This window comes from Trematomus bernacchii, unplaced genomic scaffold (genome assembly GCF_902827165.1).
Source record: "Trematomus bernacchii unplaced genomic scaffold, fTreBer1.1, whole genome shotgun sequence".
Classification (NCBI taxonomy): Eukaryota; Metazoa; Chordata; class Actinopteri; order Perciformes; family Nototheniidae; genus Trematomus; species Trematomus bernacchii.
The window spans coordinates 1,920,077-1,940,550 of NW_022988043.1; the positions used below are offsets into that span (position 1 = coordinate 1,920,077).

Genomic DNA, 20,474 nt, shown 5'->3' on the forward strand with positions numbered 1-20,474 from the left:
TTGGTCCGTGCGCAAAGCATTGTGGGGATTTTAAGACCGTGGAGTCTACTCATGTGCAGACTCGATATTTCTCCAAACGGAGTACGCCGGGCTCGGTAGATTTCCAAGTATACTGGAGATTGGAACAGTACTTCGGCGGCACTCGATGGCGTAGTATGCTTGAAATAGTGGCTCTGAAGCAGCTTTACTCGCGATTGAGAAACACCCACTGTGTCAGAGTGCAGAGTTCCCATCTTGCAATTCACAGCCTGTTCCTCACAGGCAGGGATGTATTTTGGATTTGTCCTCCGAAAGCTATTGTAAAAAGGAAAAGTGTCCTATCAGGGAAGCCAGTACTGGGATCATAAAAAGAGAATGGGATATAGACCAGGGAGTTAGAGACAATGCAGGTAAGGTTATCACTTAAAGACACACACTTCTGATGAGTGATGAAAGGAAGGAAAAGGGGATTCATAGTTTCTTGGAGCCGAGGGCAATGACTTGCAAAAACAGGTTGGTGGTTTAGAGTATAAGGTTTCTGCTGATCAGGTGAGAGTTCATCAGGCTATTGAACTTAGTGCTGAAAGGTTTAGCAGACAGTTCAAAATCTATTCACTGTAATAGTCAGTGTGAGGATCTGCAACTTCCCTGTATTTGATATAATTCGAAAGTGATTGGCTGTGTTGTTGTTCAGACAAAACAGGAACTTGGAAGACAATCATTAAGCATATAATAAAACTATAAGCATGTTCTACAGAGAATTTCATTTTTACATTTTGAAAGTAATAGTGGAGTGGAGTCTCCTTTTTAACTGCTTGTTTCTTCTTTTGTGCTAGGAGGTCACTAGTTCATAGCAGGGCTAACAGATAGATACTCAGCATAGCCACATACGTTTTTTGATGCACCAAACTAGCACCTCTTCAAATGCTGACAACTCTTGTGAAGACAAAGACCGAGCATATACCTCGGCTTCCTGGCTCTTAGGAAACACTGTATCAACAGCGACACCTCGGTATCTCCTTAAACTTAAATTAAATCAGCATTTACTGCTCACCATTGCACTTGTCTACAGATAAAACCACTCGAACACTCTATCATAGGTTGTTCACAGATTGTAATGGCAGTGAAAGAGGGAACTCAGATATGTGGGAGGCACTACAAGACACTTAATCACAAAGTGAGAGCAAAATCCCATCAACATCCCCAAATGGTGTCAGTCATATACTTTTGTGAGAATGTTCGCGATGCCCAGACAGCTTCGAGGGCAGCATCAATCATGTGCTTGTCAGTGCATGCGTGTTACAACCGATGGTCCCCTGGCTGTAATAAATCCTAATTTGAGCTGCCATCAGGACACTTCAAAACGAGGACACAGGCGGTTTCCGAACAGCCACAAGTGAGACACGTGATCCTACAGGACATCCAAACATTGCTCATTTTCTGATATACGTGTCGCTGCATTATCAAAAGAGCCTGGTCTTGCCAGCAAGAATCTAACAAGGTGATGTTGAATTTCGTCAGCAAACATTGAAGCACACTATGCAATCTGCTGTCTCCTTTATGGCCATCAAACTGGAATATGCTTCCAACTGAGCTTAAAAGACGCTCAGATTTTCACTAGTTTTCCCATAGTGCAAAAAAAATAATTTTGGGCAGCAAGTCTTGCATACATTAACTTTACTGTAATTTGAGATGTTAGTTTAAATGAATGTTAAAGTTATATTGACTAAATGTTCCCGTAATTATATTGTATAAATATACACAGTGTTATAGGCACTAGAAAATGTTTCGATGTTTTTTGATTGTTGAGTGAACCTTCCCATAGCCTCAAAGATATCCAAATGCATGCCTTATAACTAGTATTTATTCAGTTGCAGTATTTAAAAAACGTAACTCGGTTAGATAAAGGATAAAGCATGTATCAAAGCCATGTTCTTCTAAAAACAGGTGTATTTGCCATATACTCTATTGTACATGCACAAAACATTATCACCCTGTCTGTGAAACAATTTAATGTATTAATTATCCAGAAGACATATTTTACATCTGATATATTTAGCATTAGACTGTGAACGTATCGTCTCAGTGACACAAAAACCTACTTCCCTGGCTTGTAAGTGTTAAATATTTGATGGTACTCCATATGAGCTGAGCAGAAGAAATTGAGAGGGATGAAGACATGACTGAGAAGAACTGCAAGCAAGCTCAACCCCAATTACAGCACAAAATACAAACTTACTTGTTCAAAAAGACTCTTGTTTTTGCTAAAATATATATCTGAAAATACACTCGGCATGTTGTGCATAGGCTACTTAAAAACAAATTGAATATTCATATGAAAAGAAGGCTACTAGCAATAGAAAAGTAAGTTATCTCATATGATGGAAACAGAACTGATTAAAGATGATAAGGAAAGGTGACAAGAGCTTCAGTATCAGGTTGATCCAATGCATTTATTTATTTGTTGCACCATTGTGTCACTTGCATTTTTTTTGATTATGTAATAGGTTGCATTGTAGTAGAGTCCTACAATTCTGTGAATGTTTTTTAACTTGATGTCCAGTTTATAAGGCTATTACTCTTGTCTGAGATGCTGCCATACCCCAAATTACATCCAATATTCATAAACCCTACCATAGAAAACTACACATCACATGATCAAACATAGACTGTGTAAATATGGATACTAAAGAGCAAAGCAGGCAGATAAAGATGGGTGTAGTGCACACAAGATTGTAACGCTACCAGCACAAGAAAAGCAAGTAGGCCTGGCTGATAGAAAAACAATGCCAAAGCTTCACTCACCATTAAAACATGTTGGATGTCCTGGGCTCTCTTTTAAAAAGGCAGCAGCTCTAACTGGGCCTTCCAATGCACCTACAAGTTGGTTTGCCAACTGCCAATAAACACCAAAGAAGAAGAAGAAGAAGAAGAACTGGGCCTTCCCTGTGTGAAGTATGGCTCCGGGGTGTTTGGTGATGAACATTAGTCGGGCCATGTTTCAATGGTAGTACAGACTGGGCATTTGATACCGCGCAGAAAGTTAAGATACAATCAATAATGCTGGGGTTAAATAACATGCAACAAATGCCGCGACTAATCCCAACAGGTCCGGACAGACGCAGCCAGTGGGAAAGAAGGACGGGTTCACGGTAACGTAATGATAACATTTAGCCGCTAACAAATAGATACAACTTTGTTCACTATTGAACCACATTGAACCCGCGAGTACGCTAAATTCCCTCGCTTTGTGGACCCTAGTATTTCCGGTGCGGTAATGTTAGTATCATAAGTTCGTATACGGTTGGTTTACACATGTCAAGAAATGCGGCTAATTATCTTAATGCAGGTTCGTAGAATGTCACATAGATTGTTACTTCCTGTCACATGATGTATGGAGTGGACAAAATGTCAAATCTGACATGCCAATTTAGACACATTACTAACTTTTTTTCTTGGATTGTTTGGATTTGTAATAATACTACTTATTTAGACTTTTGATACAAAGGGTTCATGGAGCACATAGAAAATTAAGATGATAGATAAACTGAGAATGGCTTGCTTTACAGATTGATGAAGGACACAATGCTTAGGCCAAACTTATTTTGAGTTGCAAAGCCTAATGAAAAACAGCCGACTTGACCCCTATTATGAAGTAGAAACATATTCTAGGCCTACTTTTTGTTTTGTCTTGTTAAAAGTTCAGGGCAGAGTATATATATTGAAGTAATGGTGTTCATGAAAGGCTTCAAGCTGGTAAGATGAGTAATGATAGAAGGGCAGCTCTACCTGAACTTAAGGTTAGCGAGACAACTACAATAGGGAAGACTGTACAGAAGACTGTTAAATTGGAAAATGGAGCTTAACTGACACAAACGCTAAACTTAATCTATTTCGTCAATATAAATTAGTCTACTCTATTCATTTAGTAAAGGTAGTAGATTTGACAGCATACTAGAATGAGTGAAGAATTTAGAATTAGGTAATGACCTACTTTGCTTAAGGGCTAACATGCAATGTATTGAAACCTCTGTATATCCAATAAATCTGTAATAGACTTAGAATAGAAAGTTCCTATAAAATTATGAGATGTTAAATTATAGCGACATAATGAGGAAGCACATGACAAATACAGCAACAATGCTAACTATCTCATCTCAAAGAGGTGTCCAAAGTGTGTTTCAGTCTAATCGTATTAAATAGTGTGACCCTGCTCTCTGATTTGATATAGTAACCAATCTTAATATGTTGCTGAACATAGATAACTCTTATAGATTTCTATTTTGCAAGCAAAAGTTAAATGTGCTTACTTTGGGTTTTTTCTTCGGAGTCAATTAGGAAATGACTTCCAGAACTTGGCATTAATCCCTCCCATCATTAGCTTTTCAAATCAAGCTGAGACACAGTGTTTGCTTGTTATGCCCCATACAGTATATCCTATTTAAATTAATGAAATTGTGGCTAGGAGTTTTATGCTCTCATTTTGGTAATGAAAAGTTGTATACACTCACCTAAACTGGATTTGTGGATGACTGTAGATGTGTGTGACTTTGAGTTATAATCCTTGATGGGCAAGGAAAGTGTTATGGCAGCACATAAATGCATTGTCAATAATATTGCAGTCAATAAGCATGCACAAAATGCAGATGCATCTGTAGACCTTTTTAGCTCAATTACCAGCCTGTATTGTGATGTTGAGTGTTCATTTCAGTGACATTTTTGTCCTATAACACTTGATTTCCCCCCAAGTTATTAATAAAGCATGTCTTATCTCGGTCTAATCTCTTCTGTTGTAATCTCCTCTCTCTTTACTTCTGTTTGTCTCATCTTCTTCTATCACACATCAAATCATCTTCATCTCTCATCTTATCTCAGTTGACCTCATCTCATCCCCTCATTACATCTAACCCTTTCTGCTCTGTCTTCATCACCTTAATTTACTCTCGTTGGCCATTATCTCATTCCATTTCTTCTTTCTTACATCCTTACATAATAGACTAAAATCATACAGTATTTCTTAGATATGTGATTGCACATGTATTCAGTCAAGCTAACAACAAATTATTATCACTGACTGTAGTGAAACTTGAGAAGATGATGCTGTGACTTCGTGTTTACCACGGCTCTCCTCATATGTGAAAGAATCCAACAAATGAACAACAGATGCTTGAATAAACACGGCAACAACAGAAAAAGCCTAACTAGCTCACACTGAATGCTAAGACTTTATTTGGCAAAGTGAGATCCCTGTGTATTATGTAACTGACCTGGTAAGTGCTGTGATGAAACTGCAAGATCCGTTTGAAATGAAGTCCTCATTAATAGTTGCTCTCTTTTACCTCTTCAACTGAGTGCATTGCACTTCGCATATAGATTAATATAGAGATCTATGGCCATAACTTCAGTGGGGAGAAGTGTTCACTTTTAGACAGCAATCTGGATGATGCTCAAAAAAGCAGACCTGAAACACTTCAAGAGTGCTGTGATGAAAAGCTTTGCAATAACTGCTGCCAGTGATACAACATGCACTTAATGTGCACACATATCTTCAATATTATTCCTATCGACAGTTGTGTTAAATATCAGCCAGTCTGAACTGACAGGCCCTATGGAAGGAATAGTGCATTGGATTCATATCAGAGGATAAGGCATGGTTCCAGACATGACACTTATTTATTATTTTCATTAGGTATTTTGTTTACCATATGATTTTATTTCAAATATATTTCGCAGACCTTGTGGACTGTTCGTCATTTATGTGATAGTAGCCTTAACTATCCTCTTGCTGATATCCTTTTGTTCGTGTTTCTTCTAGGGCTCTCTGACTCAGCATGGCTAGCAGTGTGGGAATATACCTGCCATCAATCTCCAACAATGCTGGTGGCGTCGCTGATAACCACCTCCCAACAGGCCACTTTTCATGAAAAGGAAATGCATGATGAACCTTTGAGCTTTCATTGGCCTGTTGCAGCCCCTGTCTACTGGCAAGGATACTGTGACAGATGGACTGAGAAGCTAGGGCACACAATCCCTATGGGGGGGGGGGGTAATGATGTGAGCAGGCAAAAGGAGGCTGCCATCAGAGCCTGTAGCCTGAGTATATATCTTATCAGTGAGTCTATAATTGAAATAATCCTTTACACAGCCAGGATGTCTGCAGTGGGTGAATGTATTGGTTACATGAGGAAAAAGCCAAGCAACTCGTGAAATAAGATTGTTGTAGGTGATGATCACATACACTGGCATTGGCTGTAGGCATATGGCCCATACGAGCTATAGGACAGAGTTAAGAAAGCAGTGGACTGAGCGCATCACATGATACAAGCTTGTCTCCGTTATTTCATTTCCTGGTCAATGCCCGCCTCCTTAAGGATATTGATTTTTGGAAATAGCCTTACTTGATAGAAACATAATCCACAAGATGCGTGATTTTACTATAAGTATACTCACAGAATCACTTGCGTTTTTACGCAGCTGATCCTCCTCTCCCACCACCACGGCCGGGTCCACCACGAGTTTCTCGAAGCACGCCGAGCCGAGAGAGGAGCTCTTCTGCTGGTACGTGATCAGCTGGGATATGGCGAGTTTGGGGCTTCCATGCGCAGTCAGCTCGGGTTTGCTCCCCGTGGCTCCAGAAGCTGCGCCAAGAGGATGCAGAGGCTGCCCTTCGCTGCTGGTGCCGGGGACCTGGTCGCTTCCATGGGACTTCACTTCTCCTTCAAACGACGCTGGAGGAGTGGAACACAGATTCGGCTGAGACGACGAGAACACCCGGTCCAACTGTTTCTTTTTCCTCTTAAACATCCATAACCCCGATTCCTTTTTGCTGCCCTCCGCGCCCCCGGAACTCCGACGCTCAGATCCCAGTTTAGGACTGAGCCAAGGCTTGGTTTTCTCCTGGAAATTCTTCCACATCCTCCTCTGGTAGGATAGAGACTCCTGTCCTTTGCCGCTGCTCTCATGCTTAGGTGATTTCTTCTCCATGGTGCTTGTGCAGCAGCCAGCCAGCCTGAGCACACTGAACAGTGGAAGGATGTCACAGTTGGGCTGCTGCCGTGCGGGAGCACTTCCACTGATGATCAGGTTTAGAGCGCCAAGAAGGATACGCACAATGTGATCATGGAGGGGGTGTTAGTCTTCCAACTAGCCTTGCAAAATGCCTATGCATGCAGCCCCGTAAATTGGATGCCTTGCACAGTGCAGCACGTTGGATAGACGGGAAGTAATAGCCCCATCTATTGAAGATTCATCTAAGCTGTGAAGTTGGAGCACATGCAGTGACTTCTTCAAAAATGCTTGGTGAGGCTCCGGGTGGTTGTTGCGTACCGGTCCACTGTGCTTTACAAAGGTTATGTCAAACTTCCACATTAATTGTTCTATTCAAATGAAGACTGCACCACGCCTCCTTCTGGCCAACCATGTCACTGGATAATATGTATGCTGGTGATTGCATAACACAACCCCACAATGCCTCGTGGAGATGTTTATAATACTCTGTCACCCCCATCCCAGTGTATCTCTTTTTAGTTAGTGCATGGTGATTTTCAGCCACTAGATTATTCCTCCAAAGCATTGACCTTGGTAAAGCCGGAGCAGACAGAGAGTCCAGTGAAACCTCAGAGGTTTGAAAGACGTGTACTGTGTGGATGTTCTTGCACTGTGAACGTTATCACCCACATGCAGCAGTGAGCATGCAGCACTGAACAGCCTCTTCTCTTTTTAGATGCTGTGCTGCTGCGCTGCAATAACTCATTACGTTTTCCCCTCTGGCCATTGTTTCAATGCAGGACTCTTCTTTGCCCCTGGTTAATATTGTTCCCACTTTCTCTTAAACAAGCAAACAGAGACAATAATTACTAGAATAAAGTATTCTCTCTGTTTAACTCTTACACATGTACACACATGAAGAAGGTCACAGAATGACCTTTTATTTGCAAACAGGGCTGATGTCAAAGAGAGTTAGTGAGAGTAATGCTGCTTGCATGCCATTTATTCATGTGACACACACTAATATGACCTTGGTATCACTTGTAGGAGTGACGATGGAGGTGTGATTGGTGCTAATAATGCTTTCTGTTGCAAGCACTTGGCCTCGACCCTCTAATAATTAGAAAAGGATAATCAGCATGCAATGTTGTGTGATGATTTATAGCAGCAATGACCAGAGTACATCATACTTGACAAATAGTCATGTGTTTGAGTAATCGGGTTGTTTATCAAACCTTGGATGAGAATCCAATAAAGACTTTTGTTGAGGCCTGGGATCCTCCCTCCTTCCTGCAAAATGAAACACTTGAATTACAACCAGGAGGACACTGGCGGCACACAGTGGACTGCCCTGAGGCCCTCTCTCAGTTAAGTAGATGGAGATGGGAGAATGTGAGCCAAACAATGCCTGTCATCGGCTTTCTGGATAACTGATGAGTCTGCATTAAGCAGGCCTTTCCTCTTAATAAGCCTGGACCTGTTGATAAGAGACAAATCTGCTGTGTGTGCGGCCATGCACACACAAACACAACTGCAACTGACACAAACAATTCAAAACTCTGAATCCTGTACACGGTCTGCATTTGCATTAACTGTAATGCAGTGGCACAGTACAGCTTAAGTCACACTGTATGATAAATAGTTCAGGTTTTGTGTATAAAACATGATACGGCCATTTTCACTGTTACCTCTCGGATTGAGAGTAAATCTCAATGTACAATAAATATGTAATTATATTGTGTGCAATAAAACACCAGACAGACCGGATGAAGAGCTTATTTAGCTATTTTTTCCTTATAATACTCCCAGTTCCCAGTTCCAATAATTACATTTTCTTCCTTACAGCCTCAGCAAGAGTAATTGGAGCTGTCTAGTATGACCTCTTACTGCAGGCAATTGAGTTATTCAAAGTTCATACTCAAAAAACTTTAGGAGAGCTTTTGGCTTAAATCGGCCATGTACAGCAGGATAGAATAAATACTGTTGGCAAAACGTTTTTGTTTTGATGTGAATTGAATTAATTTAGCACAGACATTTGTTTGAATTTGAATCTAATGCTATTATGATCATTTACATTTGTAATCTGTTATTAGCCACAGTCAGCCAAATGGAAAGGAACACCCAATGAGGGCTAGATTGTAGTATGTCATTAACAAACAAAATAGACCCTTAAGTACTGAAACTGAAAACGATTAATGAGTATAAGAATATCATGATTAGGAGAACTCCAGGATGCCAATTCAAGTTAGACACCAAATTAATTCCAACCATTACCTATTAGTTTTGCAGCGTATCACAATTGAGTAAACAGTGATACTAATGAAGTGAGGAACTGACGGTGATCATAACACCAACAGAATTTTAGATTTTGATATCTATAAAGTAATAAACCATCCAGGTCAAAAAGATAAACAGGCACCTTGATACATTTCTGATTAAGCTTCAGTAAAACTGATGTTCACACATGACTTACTCAATTTAAATAAATGTTCTCGTTTTCTGAGTTAAAAGATGAGTCAGTGATTCTGATCAACTGCACTTCTAGTCTAAATCAGTGAATATCTCCTCACAGTCTGCTGCTGCACAGTCTGTAATGTGTGCTAACTAAAAGTGTTCATTCAAAGCCCTGGCTGCGTGAATCAGGTAGAGAGTTTACTCATGCTCGTGCACAGGACAGGGCAAATGCCACGAAGAGAAAGGCAGTGGGAGTGAGAGAGATGATAAATATAATTCTTTTTGTGAGTTCAAATATCAAAACATTTTCTCCAAATCGCTGACTTTTAGGCTGCTTTGGTGTCCAATGCATCACTCATTGCTATGTTGAACATCTCACTGGCAGGCACACCTCACTCATGGAGACCACAGTTACCAAGACACAACACAAACAAATCAAGAGCCGGCTGAAGAAAAAAGCACAGGACTGTGAGTATTACTGAATATGTAAGAACTGGTCGATGTTTTGATGTTAAAATTGGGAACATTTTGCATTATTTTGGTTGAAGTATGCCCAGATAGGACTTTCAAATGTTGATTTTAATTCAAGGAAAAAGGGTAGCTACCCTGCAAATTCAAAAAGTCCAAACGTTGAATGTTTCTTTAATAAATGAATGCAATGGTGATAAACTTTGATCTTCTGTGATTTTATTCTCGGCACAAAAAAGTAGTCGAAGCAAGTTGTGTATATGTTGCCTGCTATTATTCTGTTTATTTTTGGAACAATTTTAACACATTTAACCCTGCAGTAAGGTTGACAGCAGATGTGAAACACAATTTAAGGAAAAGTGTACTGTTAATACCACCAAATATTCAATATGTGTTTTTTATTCTTTTTAGAGAAGAACAATGTCACACAAGTTCCAGCCCTACCAAAACCCCGGCAGGTAATGTTTTCCTTTTTACTTCCTCAATTGAATATTTCTATATTACACATTTTCTAGTACCTTATTCTTCACCTTTCTTAGTCCCTGTGTTCTAAAACCAGTCTGTGTCCAGAGGTAGATACTTATTTTTCCCTTCATTGATTGGATGGAGGTATGTTTGAGATCCATCTGCGACCTTTCTAACACAGCTGTGAATCACATTGATCCAATTAATCCTTAACCCACAATAGCATCAGACAGGGTGACACAGGACGCACAGGGACATGAAGTCAGTGATAGATGTGTTATGAGGAAGACCAGAGGGTCTGAGAACCAGCACATCTCTCTCGTCATTATTATTCTGGGTGGATGAATGCTTAATTGAATCATGCTGTAAAAGGATTCCCTTGCCTCCAGTGCTAGAAAATGTTAATTTGTCATGATTTACGACATGTCTCCCTGTACATAAATCAATAATATGAGGTTTCATGACTCAAAGCTTGGTTTTCTGTTTCCGCTCACTTCATTATGATGTCTTGGGGAGTAGTCTGAGCGGTCAGGAGAGGACACTGGCTGTGCTGCTGGAACAGGCTTTCAGGATCAGAGAGGAAGTGGCAGCAGGCCTGCAGTCAGTCCAGGGCTCCCTCCAAGTTGAGACACTGTCCCGCAAGCTGCTGGAGAATCACATACTGACCATTACACGCATTGCCAAGCAGCTTAGCATGGACATACAGGTATAAGGTGGACACATGTATGTGCTAATGCGTATCATTGTTGTATTGCCCCGATATATATTTTGTATTATGTATATGAAGTCAGTGTCTATTTGTGTGTATTCCCTTTTCTCTCTACATGTCTAGTCCTCTTTTGTCACTCCTTCTTTTATCTGCCTTCCTCTCTTCTCATCTCCTTTGATGTGCAGCACACTCCCGGACACACACTCGCAGCTGATTTGATTACAGCTGATAGAATGGTGCAGTGCCTGAGCAAAGCCTGCCCGACACCTCATCAACGTCAACCCATGGACATTTTGTCTATACATGCAAAAAGAATAATGATGTACAATCATCGTTGATCGAGCACAACATCCAGCCTCACAGTTTGATAACTGACTTATAGAAACAGAGCACAAAATTGTTACTCATTACTTCATTAGTGCATACCAACTGGGCTGTTAACATGATTAGATGCTGTCATTATCTGAAATATAACATGAAGCCTGAGAGCTAATTAATTATGCACATGAGGAATTAAGCTCAGGCGTGAAATAAATGAGCTGGTTAATCAGATGAAAGGAACATCACACAGTCACTACTTGCTCTCATGATAATCCAGAGGGTCGTCCTGTTGATGTCGGGTTATCAACATCAGGCATATTGCAAACATGCTTATGGCCTGTTTCATAGAAATATAATTCATGCATAAGTGGTGATGAAATGTGTTAGAAAAATATCACTCGTCACCGGCTTGAGCTTCAATATCAGGATACATGTATTTATTATCCTCTCAAGAATGAAAGTAGTCATCACATACAGAGCATATGGTATAACTAGTTCCCCGAACAGTGTCCTTCACGTGTGTCCTGATGTTCTTCCAGGTAGTCATACTTCCTCCTGTTACATACACAGCTACGTAGGGCCTTTGTTATCATGTGCTACTCTGATATTGGAAGAGTACATTCAGTATTTTCCCAACAAAATGTCTGCCAGTTTTAACCTTCTAGAGCAGTTTAACCCACATTGGTTATTTTAACAGCATTGAAAAGAGGGGCAGAAAGGGAGTTAATGTACGATTAAAAAGCACCACTTCTTGAAATATGATCTCTGTTTTGAACAGTCCCTGGAAAGACAGATTGCCCAGAGGGACTCCATCACCTCTGCAACCACACTGGCCCTTCAAAGCCTGGACCAGAAGAACATGAGTGGCATTGGAGACCTGAGAGGAAGAGTGGCCAGGTACAGCATGGTGCTCTGGGTCAAATAATGTCTGTAAACACTGTGGTACAAACTGTTTAGTTTGAACAAATACAACATTGAGGGCTGAATACTAGCACAGTAAACTTTCCTCTGAAGTATTGTTTAAAGGTATTGCGCAATTATTTAGACCCAGATCTGCTGCACAGTTGACAATCTATGGGTAGGACTTACTTTTGTATCTCTGATGAGGTCTGCTTCCTGTCTGGCAGCTCTTCACAGTCTCACAATTTCAATTCCAGCGTGGCATCACCTCCGACACTCCAACAGACACAAACACTTTGATTGCACACATTCATTATTTTGTTCTCACCAGAGTGAAGTTTTCTGATTAGCTCTTACTCATAATGTGATGTCTATGAAGATGGTGCATATGAGATTGCATTGCCGAAAGGAGGCTGTCACAATTAGGATTGTGCTAGGATTAGAAATGTTCCCCTGTAGCTACCTTGGCTGAATTATTTGGAATAGCCATGGCCATCATTGCTCAATACATGGAGATTACTTCGCCTAATTCCTCATTACAAAGAGACAATAGATGAATGTACTTTGGTGAACATCTTATTTCAAAGCAGGCTCTTCTCCTCTGTGGTGTTCAAGATGTTAGTGGTGAGAGAAGATATTGCCTATGACTCAACAAACAGCTGATTTATAGTCCAATAAATGCTGTCGAAACCTCACCTACTCAGCCTAATGACCTTTCTTGTGCATAAGTCATAAATAATCAAGTAAGTTATGGGCCAGTGGTTGTTGATGAACTGTATTGTTTTGTGTATCCCTTTATGGTAGAGATGAAGTGCTCCACAGGGAAATAACCCTTATTTCACACTGGGCATCTTAACATAATAACTATCTGCTAGTTTTGGTTGTTGATCTAAGATTGTGCTTTATCATGAATATTGAAGAGAGTGTTTGCTGGCTGATGGCATCTTAAATTTAGCACAGGAAGGATGAGAGCTATATTGCAATGTTGACAAAGTTCATCGTCATTACATAAACGGAACTAGAAGCAGGATGTCACATGAGAGAGTATTCTTCCGTTATCTTCTAATTGCGTTTAGTGATACGTTTATAAAACTAGTTTACTTTTTATTTGGTTGCTTTGCCTGTGTCTTTATTAGTATTTCATCATCAGATACAAACATACTTCGAATGAAAAGTTCAAATGTGTTTGTTCACTGTTTGTCCTTGATAAACTATCATTGCTTAATTATCAGCAGAGCCTTCTTCTGGTTTCCATTAGTAAGCCTTGGAAAGTATTGACTATCTGAAATGTGTTCACTTCAGAAAAACCCTTCCCCCATGTTGTCTAAATCTCCCTGACTTGACACCTTTCCCTCAACTTTCTTCCATCCCGCTTTTCTCATTCAGTTTCCCTCTCTTCTTCCTCACCTATTCTGTCAGGTGTGATGCCGCCATCTGCAAGCTGGGCGCTGGCGTGAGCTCTGGGGAGCGGCGGCTGATTAGACTGCAGCAAGAGGTGGCAGATCTCCGGTCAGCCATGGACAAACAGCTCAAATAGATGAAGGTCAAGGTGAGAGACTGAGTGTGAAGGCTGACAAATGGTCTGGAAGTTGAAATGTAAGTGTCAAAAAGACAATTAGTCTTTAAAAGTCAGTCCTTAATTACATAGTTAGACATACAATAATTCTTCTCAGTTTCTGCGACATTCAGGACATTAAAACTTGGAAGACACTGAGATTCCCATCGGCTTCAGTTGTATGTAAGGTCTAGTGCTAATTAGAAAGTGTGAGTATTATAACACACAAGTTAAGCAAGTTAGCATTATCATAGTGAGCATTCTAGCTTGCTGGCATTGGCATTGAGCACCACTTTACCTTTAAGCAGAGACTCAAAGACATGCCTGCATGGTTTTGGACTCTTAATCTTATTCTCATAAATCTTAATTTATGCCACTTTTTACACTTAATAAAGTCGACCACTCTAACCTTATCGTACCCCCTCCTCTGTGTTAGCACACTCTCTCTCACACACAGAGGGTGTTGAAACTGGGATTAATTTACTCACATTAACGAAAACATTTTCTTTTGTGAATGGATTAAGGTATAACAAGGGGATTATGCTACCTGAATGAACAAAAAGAATTAACTGCGAGAATACACAGGGGGAGTATTTGCTGTTTATCCTCGAGAGGATGGCAAGCGTTGTTGTGTTGGAGCTTATTCCTGCGGAGTGAGACTGGTCTTATAAAGTAAATTCAGAGGCTCAACCACACTTTCTAAAAGAGGTAAATGAGATGTGGAATTAATTCATACAGGGATTTCAAGGTGACTCAATTAAAACAGTGTTACCTGCCTTTGAGGTCAAATTCTCTTTACAAGATTAAAAAAATTTCTTAAAATACTGGTTTAGGACACATACAGTTTGTCACATGTTATAATACTCTCCAGCATTTAACTAAATCCAAAGCTGACCATAAATGACCTTAACACTCACACTGATTCACCCTGCTCTCAGTTGTGTTTGTGGCACAGCAAGGTAAATCACTGTGATGGCAGCACATTAGCTGTGGAGCAGTGGTCACGCATGTCCCATTAAGGTAATTGAATACTCAGAGAAAGTGGGTCGCCGCTGTTACTCCCAGGCTTGACCAGCTACAGGAGTGGTGCAGTACCTCAATCACCTTGACTCAGCAGAAACTGTAGAGGGTAAAGGTCAGATCATTGAGGCTGCACCACAAGATGGTCCAACGGCACGTTACAGCATGTGCTTGTTTGTTTTCCCAGATTTATTATGATCTTGGAAAGCTGGAGGCCTCATTGTCAAAGCATTCCCAGAGCCAAAAGAGCTCCATGGCTGATCTGCAACTTAAACTACTCGATGACAGGTAAGGCCAATTAATTAAAGAGGAAGCTCAACCCAAACACATATAGTTTACTTGTTTATCACAGTAAAGCATGTGTTAGTCTGATTTATTTGTATTTATTCCCCTTTTTCTTTCCATGGACTCACACCCATGCACAGCGGTACTTACTCTATGTAGATGAACTGCAACATAGCTGTGATTATGAGTCAAAGTAATAATATAAATACATAATAAAAAAGGCATCAAGATGGCTCACAACTAATACTGCACAAAGCAGCTTTACTCATAGTGCACATGGTTTATTAGGAATTGTATACTGCTAGAATATATTCAAACCTATGAAATTGAGGGAGAAGGGGAGAGGTTATAATTTCAACATTCAAGATGGTTCTCTAGTGTTACTTTTAAAACAACTGTATTGTAGAAACATCTGTGAGTGTGCTGCTGGTGACTGGGATAGTCCTTTTATTTTTTAATTAGCATTTCAGCAGCATTACCTAATTGATGGATTAATGCTACCTTTTTCTTCTGGCCAGATCCACATAACAAATAATAATCCAATATTTACTAATTTGGTTATCAAATACTACCCCCTGTGAGTCCTGACTCATAACAAGTCTCAATCAGCAGCAATATGAAGAATGAATCACATAGTTCTGCAATGTTAGAAACAGAAACAGAGAGACATGAATGAGGAATATGCTCTATTTAGTATTGCTGTGGATCTGTTTTGGAAACCAGGTCACTGATGATGCTGGATCCAAAAGAACAATAGATAAAATAGATGAAAAGCAACACTGTCTGTGATTCTGAGCCAGGTGACAAAACAAATAGTTTGCGATATTATATCTTCCATCCATTCATCCATCCAGGGTGCTCCTTGTTTATTTACTCTCATGAACATCTTTCCCAAAGTGGGACCTCAGAAGATTTGTTATCCATTTTGCATTTTGTTAAACTTTCAATGTGAAACCCTAATCTCTGACCACCTAATGTATTTTAAATAGTCACAATTACTACATTTAGGTACATAATTTAGTGCCTAAAAAATCTCAAACAAGACATCTGACAGCCTCTAACAATCATCTTCTACATTACACACTACACTGAATAGAAAGGCGAGACACCCACATCACACAGTACACGGCCACTGACAAAAGAATCAAACCTGCTTGATAATAGGTTTCAGACAAGCTCAAAAACACGACAACAGCAAAGAATGGAGGCACACTGACCCTGTTACAATTTTAGTCAGCCGCCCTGTTGTCTAGTATTCACCGCCTTAACAACTGTCAACATTAGGTAGATTAGCCAGCCAGCGAGGAGATAACATTGAGGTGTCTCTATAGCAGCAGACCTTAATAGCTATTAAGCAGTCTGATTAGTCTTGCTGTTAAACACAGAAGCACATAAAGTCCCAACATGGGTTTAGGATGAATGAAGGTACATTTAATTTTAGTGCCAATATGTTTTTTTACATTATAGAAATATTTGATGAGATGCATTGTGTGTTACGGTACAATACAGCCCACACTATTTGTCTCACTCTGCTTTCATTGGAGACATTTGAACATTGTTGACCCAGAAGGCTGTGTGAGTAATGGCGGCTGCAAACAGCTAACCTATATAAATGGCAACCGGTCCAATAAAACAGGGAGATTTGTTTTTGCTTTACCAAAGAAACAGCGCAGTAAGATCAACACCAAGGGTTTATTTACTCTTTATGCACCATGTAAGTCTATGCGTCTCTGTATACACATATAGTTGCAGCACCTCATAACAGAGTAAAAGTGTTCTGCCTACTAAGGCTGGCACCAAGTAAGTTTAAACCAAAGAAATTCAACATAATGCATCCTGCTTTGGACATAAACTGGCAGAACATCAATTATTGATTTATGATTGATGATTGTTTTCACACCAGTGCTTACTCCAATGCCAAGCACCAAGCATGAGCTGTATACAATGGGCCTTACATAAAGCCTTCTGGGTAGCCTATTTGTAAAAACCTTTCTAATTATCTAATCTTATCTACTAATGGCTTTTTAGTGTCTTGTTTGAAATGAACTTCTTAACTAAGAGCTTTCTAGATTATTTCCTTTTTATTCCTGATGACTTTGCAGGATGTCAGGGGAACTGAAGGGAGCCAAGGAGCAGACCGATTCTTTGAGGAAGTGGACAGAACAACAGCTCAATAGTTTGGCCCAGAATCATGCGGATCGCAGCCAAGAGCTCCGCACACAACTGCAGGACAAAATGGTACGGCAGCTGACAGTATTACCAACAATTTAATTCCACAATAACAACTTGCAAGTACAAACCAGGCTTTATTCAGAATAAAGTTTATCTGTAAAATGTGTCTTCATCTGTCTTTACTTTCTTTGTTATGCCCCATTTATCATGCTATTAGGACCTGCAAGATATATATTTTATTGTGAGTGGTGTTATTTCAGCAACTCTTTTCGAGTTGTCACTCATTACATTTAAAAATGATAATAAAGAGACACAGATGGTGAGAAAGCTTCAGCTAAAGAGAGGCCTTTCTATGGGTGAGTTATTCAAGATGCCATGAGAGACATTTTTAAGCAATGATCATTAAATTGACATGAGACAGGTGCTATAATGACAGACTTCAATTAATATATCAAAATAAATATGGAAATTAAGTTGTAAATCTTGCAGTACCTTTAAAACCATGATTTAAAAAATGTATTCAAGACTCGTCACATGGTTGAAAACAGTGATGTGTGTTTGAAGTTTTAGTTGTTATATGTTTGTTCTGTATTCAGTTAGAGGCAGAATCTAGATTAGCTGTGCGGCTACAGGCTTTGGAGGCGCGTGTGGAGCAGTTTGAGGCCCAGCAGGATCAGGCAGACCGGCGTCAGTCAGATCATCTGAAACGCTCTGAAACAAAACTGAGTAAGAGAATGACCTCGATGGAGAGCAGCCTTAATCAAGAGCTGCAGCTGCTCAAACAGGAATACCACAAAGGTGGGTTAGCACTGTCTGTACCAAGCTGTCATCAGTGGGTAAACACACACTATGTTCCATATACGTCAAGGAAAATGCTCACATGCAGGAAAGCTTCACAAAAGAGTCAGAAAAAGAGAGACAGACTGTAATTACTCATATTTTGAAGTGAACTGATTACTTGACTAAAACAGTTCATTTATTTCTCCCACAAATGAGACGCTTAATATCCCATAGATCCATATAAGTTAACTTTATTTAAATTGTACTGAAAATAAGGGCAGCAGGGCTTTTTACACAGGAGGCAACATGCCTTACTAAGAAGCTTATTAACTCTCACATCATGTTGTTTCATTAAATGTTTACATTGTGTCCAGATGTTACTTTTAACAATATTGAAAAGTGTGTATACTACTCTTATCCTAGGTAGCTTGAACTACTTTAATGATCATTTCAAGACTTGAAAAACTCTTTGACAGGCCAGGATGGGATGTAGATTCATACATGTTGCCTCATTACAACAGAGGTTAAAGCCTATATAAATTGTGTTTGAGCTACAGCTGCTTTGTGTGGCTACCTCAAATCTAATAAATGATGGGTTATGTCATGCACAGCCATCTAAGTAAGCCAGCACAGAGCTCCACTCTGCATCAGGCTGCTGTTGACATCCATCCCCATCTCACGGATTTGCCAATAGGAATCTCATTTCCCAGGAGCACAAGACCTCAAACCTTTCCCACTTTCTGTCAACCTCTCTCAGTCTCCGGCTCTTATTAAAGTGTAGACAAATAAAAAAGAGGCAAAGACTCCCTGCAGTAAATAACAGCAAGAGAAAACTGCTCTATGAATCACCGCTCTCAGTGCTAGAAAGCCATCCAACACTCTATTTTAAGTATAGGATGAAAAGATGGACGGAGAGGGTATTAAATCGGAGAAAAGCAATACATAATTGATGAGTGTCGTAAATATACTTGGCAAGACAGGCGTGGAGTCAAAAAGAGAAGGATAGTGATTTAATATCCCATCATTGTTGGAAAAAGTGTGTCCCTCCACCCCACAGAGGGACTGTAGTCACTGGATTATACTTCTTAGAGTCGATAAAGTCATGATAACTGATGAAAAAGCCATTAGGACGTAGAATAGATATTAGTAACAGACAGCAGAAGAACAATAGAGAGAGAGCCAAACTGATTCTCTACACCCGGCTCACTTTTGAACAGGTTTCCTGTCGGTGCATGATGCCATCGAGTCCCTGAGGCAGATAGGTGACATAAAATCCTGCCTTAACAAGGAGAAGCTACAGAAGGATATCAGGCACGTCTGCAGCAAGGTGGCAGAACTCAATGACTTGTGACAATCATTGAGTGGGAAAAGTACTGCAGTGTGAACGCGCCTATTATCAACTAAAGAGGAGCTCCAATGTTCCTGTCATATCTATACTGAGGCAGTCGTCTTAAAGTTTGACAGCATGCCAGTTAGTTAGAGTGTTAACTGTTATCTCACTGACTTATATTCACATCTTATTGAATGAGCTCTCAGCTACCTGTGCTATTGCAACATGTCATTTAATCAATTTTCACATGAATTATCACATGAGAGATATTTTCATTTAAAGTAGAAAAACCTTTTATATGTTTGAAATGTTTGGCAGCATGCGGACCTGCTTACGACAATTCATTGTGTTTAATTTTAAAAAGAGAAATGTAATCGTCCATCTTTTTTACTTGAACTCACCACATCTGTTTTTGTACTTTAGAAAATACAAGACTCAACCATGATTCAGCCATTTATACCGATTAACATACAAAATTATTTTAAAAAAATGTCAGAATTATTTTCCAGATACCATTTTTTTAAATGATTCAATCTTTACTCTTTATTTTGTAGTTTTTGTCAAGTAATATGATTAATAAGAAGCCTGTTTATCATTAATAAAGTCAACAGCTTTAAACGATATTGGACAAAGTTTGTGAGTATAATACATGTCTAGCTTTGCCAGGTATGTTTACAAGGAATTTGCTTTGGTGTATGATGGTGAACTTCAGACAGTATTACACTAAATTAAATATACAACACAAAAAACGAAAAACAACTTAGCACAATTAATATATGACAAGACTTTCAGAATGGGGACATGTTATGCCAGTATTGACGTTGTTGATATCTGAAGACTTGCTTTTTCTGTTTACTTGCCAAAACATAGACGTATACCGTAACATCAGAAGCAATGAAAAAGAAACCCCTGCCGAAACCAGGGATCGAACCAGGGACCTTTAGATCTTCAGTCTAACGCTCTCCCAACTGAGCTATTTCGGCTTGTCTGTCAACCACACAGCTTGTGACACTAACTAATTACTATCGTACCTTTGAAATGCGTTCAAG

General features: G+C 39.7%; 2 protein-coding genes and 1 non-coding gene across 8 annotated transcripts in view; 1 reads left to right on the top strand and 2 right to left on the bottom strand.

Annotated features, from left to right (window-relative positions):
* Window positions 1–7,305, bottom strand: part of mctp1a (multiple C2 domains, transmembrane 1a) — a 127,083-nt gene extending 119,778 nt beyond the window's left edge. For all 6 annotated transcript variants that reach the window (XM_034118744.1, XM_034118750.1, XM_034118747.1 and 3 more), the window contains exon 1: window positions 6,430–7,305. In XM_034118744.1, the coding sequence (XP_033974635.1) occupies window positions 6,430–6,963 (534 nt within the window). In that variant the 5' untranslated portion in view covers window positions 6,964–7,305. The remainder of the gene's footprint in view (window positions 1–6,429) is intronic.
* Window positions 7,306–10,308: 3,003 nt separating this feature from the next.
* Window positions 10,309–19,446, top strand: fam81b (family with sequence similarity 81 member B). Its single transcript, XM_034117805.1, is given in 8 exon segments — window positions 10,309–10,346; window positions 10,873–11,059; window positions 12,162–12,280; window positions 13,703–13,832; window positions 15,046–15,146; window positions 17,246–17,381; window positions 17,912–18,113; window positions 19,313–19,446. Coding segments are annotated over 8 exon segments (1,047 nt in total).
* Window positions 19,447–20,335: 889 nt separating this feature from the next.
* Window positions 20,336–20,408, bottom strand: trnaf-gaa. The gene has a single exon. It is a non-coding gene; the product is annotated as a tRNA-Phe (tRNA).
* Between the last annotated feature and the right edge of the window lie 66 nt (window positions 20,409–20,474).